Here is an 11,513-nt window from a genome sequence, read left to right on the forward strand (position 1 = left end):
GGTGGTATTTTTTCCGTTTAAAAAAAATTATTAGGCCTATTATTATTTTGTCTCAAGTGCACCTCTTACGACTATTCCGTGTTTGTATTTGAGCTTTGCGTAATTTTCTTACAAAGATAAAGAAGAAGAAAAAACGTGACCGCAGGCACAGTTCGACGGATGCATGATTTCGAGTAATCTGTGTTCGACCTATCCGGGTTATAACTTATACTGTAGTTTTCGGTGATATGGATGGTCACGGTTTCTGAATTATGTAATGATATAGCCACGTGTGTTATAGTACTTAAAATTCTTGTTGGATGTTAGTGAAAATGAGTGGTATTTTAATCAACTGTTTCTCTGTTTCTGTACTCGCCTTTGTTTTTGTTTGTAGAGTCTTGTTATTAGTGTTAGTCTTCACTTCATGTCCACTGGGACAGACCTGACTGGATTTTTTTGTCGGGAGGAGGAAAATCGATCGTGTCATTTCTGTCTTGTGTGTCTAGTCTGTTGGCCTACTTATTCCCCGGATGTGTATGCTAGACCGCTGTTGTGGCGGGCTGTGTTCTCGGCACGGGGCTAAAATAGTCAAGGGTTCACATGAACCCAAGGTGGGAAAAAGAAATGTATGGGTTTCAAAGGAAAATTGGTAAAATTGTTATTATGCATTTAAACCACATGGTTTGCGCGTAGACTTGACTAATTTTGAGGCGCTGATTATGAATATGATGTTAAATTTTTAATCCAAACTTAGCATTATTATTTTTTTAGCTCCAGTGAGGCCTATGACTGATGAGTCACCGCCCGGCCCGGCTAAAATGCAGCAAGCGGCTTTCCAACAGGCTCGTCTTTTGTCGGGTCGGGTCGTTTTTGTTGACACAGCTTAACAGAATTTTCGCTGATTAAAAAAAAATACCCGGAGCTCCATTTCAACAACCAACTTTCCGAGAGAAGGGTGGAATTGGGTCGGTTGGTTTCTGTCCCAATGGAAATGAGCCCTTACTCTTTCTGTCCTCAGTGGAATCGTTGTAGCATTGGTTCTCAGGGGAAAGTACAAAATTTTAATATTACAATGTTTATGAATTATGTGGTGCCAGTTTAGTTGAAGGTCTACCATGCTATGTCGGTCTACCACAAGTCTCACTCGATCGGCCACTGTGTATTCAGTTCTAGGTGTCTAGTGTAGGGTAAGTACTGCCTGGTTGGCAACGATAATGACAGTGCGTGGGAGCATGTAGACCAAAAGCGGGGGTGTTACACAATTGTGGTGAGTGGGTGTGCGGATAGACTGCTTCATTTTCCGGTGTCATTTAGATTCTGATTGAAAATATGTGACAACAAGGGATCAGAAGGTGCTATTTTCAAGAAATCCCCTTCTCCCATGACATACTATGACCACCAAAATATTTTAATACGGCCTATGATGTTTTTCCAAGCCTGTAAACCATAAACATCGGACAGACCTTCAACTGAAGCAGCTGTCAGACCAGTCGAAAAGTAGACCATCAGCTGAACCAGAAACATTGTGATAGACCTTCAACTAAACGAACACCAATTATGTTCCCCTCCAGACATAAGTTCACCAGGCTGAACATGACACAACTAAATGCTCTTTTAACAGCTACTTTTACTTATTTCTATCTTCTTTCAGACTCAATTTGAGGAAGAAAAACAAGCATTCTATGAACACAAGGCAAAAGTTTTGGCTGAGATTGATAAAGATTTAGAGAGTTATGGACTCACTAGAGACTTTCTTGAGGAGCTGTTGGTGAAGGAAAAGGAGACGAAGAAGCCACACAAGATCCTGAACTGGGAAGAGCGAGTGCGTCTGGGCATGACAGACAAAATTACCGAGGATTATTATGGATGAAATTTTTTAAAATTATGTTATCTGTATATCACATAGTAAACGGTGAGAAAGTTGGATGCTTAGGGAAGATGTTAGCATTGACAATTTAGAATGGATTTATTTTTTATATCATACATCTTCCTGAAGGTTCGAGGCTCTCTGAGGACTGAAATATTTTCTGTAATACTAATTAGTAGTGGTACAGTGTTTTCTCTTCTTCTGTGTGCTTTAGTAAGATCATAAAGTACTGGAAAGGGTTAAGTACTGAGTCCTGATATATGTAGTCATGTAAAAGACAAATGTATTTTGCACATTAGCCACGATTCAAGAGAACTGGCCTTTGTAAATGAATAAATCTTGTTTTCAGTGGCTACACTTACAGTAGAGTTGAAGATAAAAAGTTATGTGATATTTGCTGTTTGAAAACTTGATGTGAGAATTGTGTGCAGTGGGAATACAGGTATTTGTCTGAATATTGATTTGGCAGTATGCAGTTGTGACACTGTTGTGTGAATTTTTATACATTTGTGAAGTAAATATTTCATGGTGCTCCATGCTTTAGTTAATGCGTGAATGAAGGAAACAATGTAAATTTGTGAATTGGCTGTTGATTGGGGAATGTTTGAAGTTGAAGTTCATTTAGTTTTGACAATAGATGACCAAGACGGAAAAAAATGTGAATATTGAGAGAAAACACTCGTATGATGAATACTTGTTTAAAATCTAATGGATGTTTGAGAGTCATTTTGCAATTTTGAGGCTTTTCAACTGAGTATCGAATGCTTTTTTATAGTAGCCATTGCACTCGTATTTTTTTGAAAGATTATTATTAACTTTGAATCTTGAATGACTTGGTTTTACAATGATTCAACAAATAAAAACGAATTAGTTTGAACTGTGTGCCTTCTTTTATTTTCTAGTTTGTGTCCTTTTTGTTGCTCATTACAACTACAACCCAGTACAGGTGGTTGGAGGGTGATGCACTGAAACGAGCTCCTACTTCTTTTCTTTCCTTTTCAGTATTGAGTTTCCCTCTGTAGTAACTTTCACCTTGTTGTCCTTCTTTCTGAAATGGCAGACCCAAGTGAAGAGATTTTTTGTTCTTTTGTCTTTAGCATTGTCACTCTGGTTGGTGGGTGGTTGGTGGGTGTTCTGGTGTGGTTTGCTCTTTCTTCCCTATCATACATCCGCTGCCCTTATCCCCCCTCCTTCCTTATTTTTTTTGTGTTAGTTACTCTCTTGTAACACCTCTTACCTTTGGTACTTATATAACCCCATGACCTTATTGTGTTGGAAGTGCCATAAAATGCTTACTATAGTAAAAGTAAAACTAAACTTTTTTTTGTCATTCTGCTTTTCTTTTTTTTTTCTTTGAAATTTGGCACCCTGCTAGTACTAAACACAGAGCTGTTTTTTTTCAGAGAGCCCCCATCCCCCTGCTAGTACTAGACACAGAGTGGATGAGCGCCGCCCCCCCCCCCCCCCCAAGGAATAAAAATCCAACGAACTAATCACTAACAAGCATACACCAGCTTTGCAGTTTATTTTGATGAACAAAGTCATTAGGAAACACAAACCATATGCAACATGCAGTGTGTTGAAGTTGAACTTGCATAGTCTAATGCTAAAACATGTGATACTCATAGAAGTAATAAAGTTCTATAGAAATGAGTCTTAATACTATGAATATGTGGCATTGTAAATTGAACCAAAACATAATACGGTATATAAGCTTGTTCAGTGTGACTGGATATGTTTGTTCATTAATCCTTCTGTTGTAATAGTGTAATGCTTAGAGAGGGCGCAAAAACAACAAGTTGTGTTTAGTATAAATTTGCGAGTATAACTCGTCTCAACCTTAGTTTATCCTAGGCATCACCAAAATGTCATTAATTGCACGTTTTCTTCTTTTCACTGTGCTTAAAAAAACCCTCAATTATATCAATAGCCTGAATGGCTCTATATTTACAAGTGTGTTGTGCAAGGTAGAAATGTTTCCACACACACACACACACTCATATGACCTTATGCAGTAAAACCCTCAACTGTAAAAAAAATACACACACAAACACACACACACACCACGCGCGCGCTGGCGAAATGCGTAATAAGATGTTAGATTGCAAAATAAGCCCGTTTGTGACCAAACAAAGAGACATATCCCATAAAATCCCTTGTACCCGACTATTGCCAACGGTTACGTTGCTTTAATAGTTTCTTGAATTCCTTAAATTTTCACTAAAGATTAAGAAGAGTAAGACACTACATGTATTTATGTTTTTCATACAAAGGGAGCTGTTTTTCAGAGAGAGAAAAAAAAGGGGGGGGGGTTGCTTTATTGTAAAGCTTATGAAGTAACAGCCTTATTTGTCACAATAAATGAATGGATAAATCTGTAACATTTAGTTACTGTTCTTTTCTGAGATAACTTTTCCTATCTGGGTTGGTAACTTGCCCAAAATCTATTTTAACAGATGCATAAACCGTTAGAATAAAATAAAACTGAATATAAATAAAGCAACCCCTTGTATGAAACTTTCAATAAGTATTTCCTTGTATCCTCTTGCTTAAAGCAAAAGTGCACTAAATAATGTTGAAGAACTAAAAGCAGTTTCTCAAGGTTAAACTGAACTGAGTAGGCCCTAATGAGTTCTCTGTTAATAATGTAGCATTCCTGTGTATATATATCTAGATTGCTGATGGTCCGCTTGACTATCTACCTAAATGTTTTGTACTATTCGACGGCCTACCATCTGTCAAATCTGACTACTGTTTCACTTGACGGTCAACCAGTACCTGTCTACAAACAATCCACTATACTCAAAATTTCACAATGTTTTTGATTTCAATGATATAGGCACCGTACTCCATAATTGCTACAGTATTTAGCCGAACACTTGACTGTGCTGGTTTTTTTCTTTGCCTTTTCCATCAGTAGATCTAACATTTCCACTTATCAACAACTCCAGATTGTCATTTGGAAAATTCTCTTTTTCTTGAAACAAGGCTTTACTATGCGCACTCTGAAGAGACAGATCACCCATAGCTGACATTTTCATCACAAGCCTTGAAAAGAAAAGCCTCTGATTCTAATTGAAAACAAGCAGCCTCTTAAAACCCTTCACGGGAGGAAAGACCCTTGAGGACTATTTTCTATGTTTGTTGCCCGAGATCAAATCTAAGTGCACATATAAGTTAGGCATAGGAAAATCTTTTGAAACGCAATTTTATTCTTTGCTATGGAAACGGCTGCCATCTTGAAAATAAACAATGGATTTCAAATCCCTAAGGCTTTCTAGTTATTGACCTACCAATTTTGACCTAATATGGTGAGAGTATACCTGAACCAGACCCTATCAGTGTAACAGCAAGTTTTTTTTCAATAAGAGCAAAAGAAAGAAAAAATGACAGTTTTCCTAAAGTATAAAAAAAACTTTTCTAAATTTAGGTTGCGTAATAGCTTGCAAATGGAACAGTTGTGTTTTTTTCACAAATATCTCTACGTCACATTGATGGCAGCCTTGCTATCTACGTTTCCTGAAAGTTTCATGTCAAAAGGAGGAAAACTAAGGAAGGAGTAGTATAGGGAAAAAACTGCAAAAATATGACATTTTGAGAAAAATGACAATTATTGTGAAAATTCACAATATTAACCCACCCTCATTTTTTCAAAGCCAATTTAAGAGGAGAATAAAGACTTTCTCATTTGCCTCCTTGCTATTTTTGGACAAAGAACTGGTTGACCTTTAAAAATCAGCCAACATCCCAATTCACATAACCTGACCCAAAATCTGCAAAATCAAAGGTTGCTCCTCCCCTTAATCAAAACATTGACCCATATTATTGTAGCGTAGATAAAATTGCAATCAACCAATTCAGACTCAATGGGGTGGGGGTAACAGTTGATTTTTTTAAAAAGAAGACTGGTTTACAACAAATTAAAAAAACACACAATTGGATTAAATACATAGTTTTTCACTTTATTGCAGGTTTTGATTGAGCCTTTTCAATTACTGATTTACACGTTTTGAATGGCTAAAGATTTTGTATATTATGATTATACATCTTTTCATAGTAAGTGCACATAATAATAATAGAGTACTGTACATTTGTAAGGCACAAACACTGAATGTTTACACTCAGAGTAAAAAGTACAAACGGAAGGTAGAACAGTAGTCATTAGCGTACAATAATTGCAACAACATGGAGAAATACTGGAGTGTAGCTCTGCATTTATAGGTAACAAAAAACCCCCCCCAAACTGCAGAGGTTCATTCCTGACAAGAGCCAAGGAACATCTAAAAAACAACAAACTCCACACATTGTAGGATATAAGTTTTTAAAGAATAAAATAAAAGTCATTTTAAATTTGAACTTAAGTTAGTCAAGGCTAATCATTATATATAGATCTATGTGTCAAACATCTCTAAAAACAGAAGCTTAGTCTGCTTTCCTATCTCACTGTAAAAATCCAATGGAGTTATTTAATTACTCCGACCTATTATGATCGCTATGGAGGGCAGTGAAAAGCAGAATTCTCCAACAAAGTATATAATTCTGCCCACAAATGCCATGCCTCCTTTATTTTCCTCCATATTCCATATTACCAAACACAGTCATACCCCTTATAATAAACATTATTCGATTTTAGCCTATCACAGATGAAATCATGGCTGCATCTTGTTCTCAGTATTTTGGAACATGGTTTTTACACTTTGTGCAGACTGGTGTCTCAAATTAAGACTGAAGGTCACTCTATCAGGGACTTTACGAGTGTGCACAGGCCAAAATGAAGAAAACAACTGGCCCAGTACCCTACATGCTGAAAGTAACTGCCGTTAAAATAGAGGTCTATAACATAAAAATCTCTTAGGCAGCAACAGAAAGAATTTATAAGACATTCCATCCAGTTCTCTCTCTCTCTCACCTCTCCTTATTTTGTTAAAACCTTCAAAGACATAGGGCTATATGTTGCTACTTTCTAAATAATATATTGTGAACAGTGTTTTTCTCCCAGGTTAAAAAAATAACAGTGAAGGCATATAAATGGTGTCGACACGCAACGGTCATGGAGTTTTGGCTGCACTGTGAGACAGAAAACCTGATTACTTGAAAAAGAAACAAAGGAGAAAACATCTCAGATGCTCTGAAAAACGCAAAGCATTAATAAATCTTCCTCAGACTCAGAATCCGATCCTTTCTAGGGAGAGTGGTACAAGTACTCTTTATGACCTGAGGTAGCTTTTGACTTTTTTTTTCTATAGATATTTCAATACTGACGGGTGATTCATGAGGCAGCTTCTATGTTTTCATGTCCTTCTGTCATTGGATTGTGTCAGGTGAAAAATCCTTTCAAAGAATATAATTGGAAGTCTTGTGGGGATTGAACCCAGCACCTAATGATCATATGAAAAGTTTTTTAACTACAGTATAGCACGGATAGCTCAAATTCGTCCGGACCGGCCTTGGTAGTTCGAGTGATCCGTGATACAATGGATATCTTACTAAGATATAGAAGAAGCAAAAAACCGGGACCGCAGGTACAGTTCGATTTCAAGTCTTCTGTGTTTGACTAATCCGTGTTATACTGTATATTAGTAATAGTTACACAACAGCACAGACACACAGAAACACACATATACATTGTATAGTATACAGCATACACACACAGACACACAGAAACACACACGTACATTGTATAACATACAGCATACACACACAGACACACAAATGAAAACATACACACATACAGACTAGGACTCCCTATCTCTCTCTCTCTCTCTCTCGCTCGCCCCCCCCCCCCCCAATCCAATCCCCCCCCTCTGTGTGTGTGTGTGTGTGTGTGCCAGGCTAATTACAGTATAAATGCTCAAACAGCAAAAACATGGGACATGCATTTTATGATGACAAAAGTAGCTAGATTAATAATTATTAATCTGTAAGACTATATATAAAATGTTCTAATCTATAATCTTGTTAATACTTTCCAAATCAATTGACCACTCATGAGGCCTATGCTCTGAAAATTTTATCATTAAGGAAAATGACTATAAATCTGTAAGAATAACTTTAAAAAGAGCTAGAATAATGTCATGTGTGAAGGAAAGTGCATAGAAATAAATGGCAGCAATGAATAATTATGAAGACATAAATCAACTGAACAGAACATTTTGATAAATTTATTTACACTACTCCTGTGAATGCCCCTTTGTAAAAACATCTGTATTTCAAAGAGGCCCCATCTTTCTCCTTACTAATAAATAAATAAATATATATATATACCGGTATATATATATATATACATATATGTATATACCGGTAAAAAAAACTCATCCTGTCTCATCAGTATATCTCTCTGCAAGCCTCACCCTCTCTGGGGCTGACTTTGTGTCCTTGGGAAAGACACTTCTGACTTTATACAAATTTTTCTCACTTCACCTTGGTGGGAATGGGTAATGGCTATAGAAACAGAAAGCGAAAGATCTTGACAGTTCATGAGTATCCCAATTCTTAATCAGTCGATTTGACTGTATGCTTCCAGAAAAACCAAGAATTTTATGAATGCCTATGGGGGTAATAGTAATTGTGTAGTTCATAGAGCATGCTGTAGAGCATGGATGTGTGCTATAGAAATACAATTAATATTATTATTATTTTCATTATCATTATTTTTATTATTTCTATTATTATTATGTCAAAATACACACCTCTGAGCTACCTATATAAGTTGAAATGATTGACAGAACAATCCATCTGGGACAGAAGTTGTTTAAAAAAGAATTATAACATTTTCCTTTCTTAGCCAATGCAGCTCGTATGAAGCGCAATAAATAAATAAATAAATAGCATTTGTATAGTGCAAGCAGCAAATACCTGCTCAAAAGCAAGCTCTAAGCACTTTACAATATATATTATTACCCAAGCAGAACCTACCCTATAGCATTCTGAATCAATCTTAACTTCCTGGGATGCAAACGGTGCTGGCTGCCATTTTATAGACACTAGAACACTAACATACTGACAAGATCTTTCGCTGTTTAAGGCCAGGTACCAATTCACACCTGGATAAAGTGAGGAAAATTCGGGCAAAGTGCTTTTCCCAAGGACACAATGTTGGGCTTAAGGCTCGATTTCTGAATCCGCACCCTCACGGTTACCAGTCGGGTGGCCTAACTAATAGACTACTGACTTCACAATAACAAATATATCTTTGACTTTGTCTCTATTCTTAGAATATATATACGAGGGCTGTCCCACGGAATACCGGAAAAGGTCCGTAAAAGCAAAAATCTTTGTCCTATTATAATAAAAATGTAACACATCATACCTCAACATGTGCTTTATTTCTCAATGTAATCACCATCCCGCTGGACACATTTTTCCCATCGTTGGATCTGGGAGAAGATACCCTCCCTGAAGAATCTTTCGTCAAGGGATTTCAACCAATCGTTCACGGCTTCCACGAGGTCTTCGTTGTCGGTGAATCGCTGTCCAGAAATATGGCGTTTCATTGGCTCAAAAAGGTGATAATCTGACAGGGCCAAGTCAGGACTGTGAGGGGGGTGTAGTAGAACTTCCTAGCCAAACCTTTGGAACCAGTCTTTCGGGACGTTTGCGGTGTGTGGCGTTGTGTTGCCATGCTGCAAAATGACCCCGCTGGTCTTTTTCGGCCCCAACCCATCAAGCAGAGACCTTTCAATAGTGCAGCTCATCAAACTCTATCCAATAGACAGTCGACTTTGAAATGTTTAGCGACTCGCAAATTTTGCGAATTTTTAGGCGCCCGTCTATTTGAATAAGTTCGTTAATGCGACTCTTGTTGTCCTCAGTCTTGGCAGAAAAACAAGATCCTGGGTAAACTTTGTCATTGATATCGGAGTGCCCGGCTTTGAACTTACTACATCACTCATATACCTGTGACTTTGCCATTACTTTCTTCCCATAAACTGACTTTATTTCAGTGTGTATTTCTAGAGGTTTGAGACCTTTTGCGGTCAGAAACCGAATGACAGACCTTACTTCTACCCTTGACCAATTTTCCAAGGGGGTAGCCATCTTTTGAGAACTGCTGTGCTCGTTTGGTTTGTGGGATGCTCATGGTGCTCAATCGGGAAATTTCTAAATGATTGTTTTACAAGTGTGCGTTTACAGAATGGGAAAATATTGAATAGTTTTCAAATTACAGCCAAATTCCGGTTTTCCGTGGGACAGCCCTCGTATATATATAAAAGTGGACTTTGGAGGCTTTGTGCACAAACTCCTCCCTTTTTACCTAACCCACACTTTTAAAACTTTGCAGGCGTCCACAGCATCCATGTAGCTAGGACCTAACTTTAAAAAATCAACGCAAACTGCTTTCCCCGATTTTTCCTAAATGCTTTGTTTCGTCCACACACAGTTCTAGGCATAGGCTAACTTACGATCAACAATTTCGCAGTCTCATTACTTAAAAACCGGAAATCTTTTCTCGACACAATATTTCATGATGTCAAACCTCCCTTTTCGAACTTCATGTTGCGGATCACTTACAGAGTTGTATTTTTCTGTGGTAATTAGACTTAGAAGATATATATCTTAAATCTTTGTGATAGACCATTTAAAGGGTGCACAGTTATATTAAGGAGTCTGAAGTCACAGTAGTTTAATTTTTGTTTTTTCATTAGTTTCGTTTAGATCAAATCTTGGGAAAGTCCATCTTCTAAGATGCCATTCTAAACGAGGGAGGCCTCCGTTCACAAGCAGTACGTATCTTCCCACAATGACTTGAAGATCGATTCTTTTGAGTCTGTTCATCGAACGGGGTACCCAGCTAGTCAAACATAAAAGCTCTGAGTGTTGTGAAAGAAAAATGATAAAAATGATGATGATGACGATGATGATACAACATGATGCAACTAAAAAGCATTTTCTAAACTATATTCAAGTCTTGTGTTTTTCATACTGTTCAACAATGATGATCATGATGATGATGGTGACGATGATGTGAAAAGAAAATCGCCTCTCACTCAATAATAAAAATGGTACCAAAGAGATAATAAGCATAAAAAATGATGCTAGGGTAAAAACTAAAGCACAACATGAAGTGACCTACAGACCTCCAGTTTTTTCATTGATCTCCTTAATCACCACATAACTCTTCCACCCATGATAGAGAGAGAGACAAGAGTTGGGAAGCACTGAGAACTTAGCAGATCGATGAATAATCTCTTCATTTCTTAACCCATCATTAAGAGGCAAAATAAACGGGATATATGGTACGCACTGTTCAGGGTTTCCACTCATCAAGGAGAAAAAATGTCCAACTATTTTCAAAGTAAATTCTTTTCTTAAGACAGCAGAGCTAGTAAAAAGAAATGAAGAGAAATGCAAGATAAAAGTCCTAATATGGTAAGGACAAGTCCCTTTTCCTGGGGTGTCAAAGACAGGGGTTGTAGTATAACGGCAACGTAAGCAAAGGCATGATGAAAGAGATCTCGAATAGCTTTTCGTTTATGGAGTTCGGGAAAAAAAAGAAGTTGGGGGAGGGGGTAGTTTACTAGTAATAAATTGTCGGTTGGTCAGTTCGAATCTTGCAGAAACAAAACCCGATGGGATATGTCATGAGTCACAAGGTTGTGATCCTGATTGTGCATCACTACACACTATGTTGCCCTCTGCAGCTGGTTGTTTTATGTTTCAAATTTAA

At 37.4% G+C, this 11,513-nt stretch overlaps 1 protein-coding gene across 1 annotated transcript in view; it reads left to right on the plus strand.

Annotated features, from left to right (window-relative positions):
• LOC101846879 (28S ribosomal protein S15, mitochondrial) overlaps positions 1 to 2,723 on the plus strand; it is a 17,329-nt gene extending 14,606 nt beyond the window's left edge. Inside the window, exon 8 of the mRNA XM_005097095.3 lies at positions 1,631 to 2,723. Coding sequence (XP_005097152.1) covers positions 1,631 to 1,849 — 219 coding nt within the window. The 3' untranslated portion in view covers positions 1,850 to 2,723. The remainder of the gene's footprint in view (positions 1 to 1,630) is intronic.
• The last annotated feature ends 8,790 nt before the right edge of the window (positions 2,724 to 11,513 follow it).

The sequence above is a fragment of the Aplysia californica genome, unplaced genomic scaffold (assembly GCF_000002075.1).
Source record: "Aplysia californica isolate F4 #8 unplaced genomic scaffold, AplCal3.0 scaffold00146, whole genome shotgun sequence".
Classification (NCBI taxonomy): domain Eukaryota; kingdom Metazoa; phylum Mollusca; class Gastropoda; order Aplysiida; family Aplysiidae; genus Aplysia; species Aplysia californica.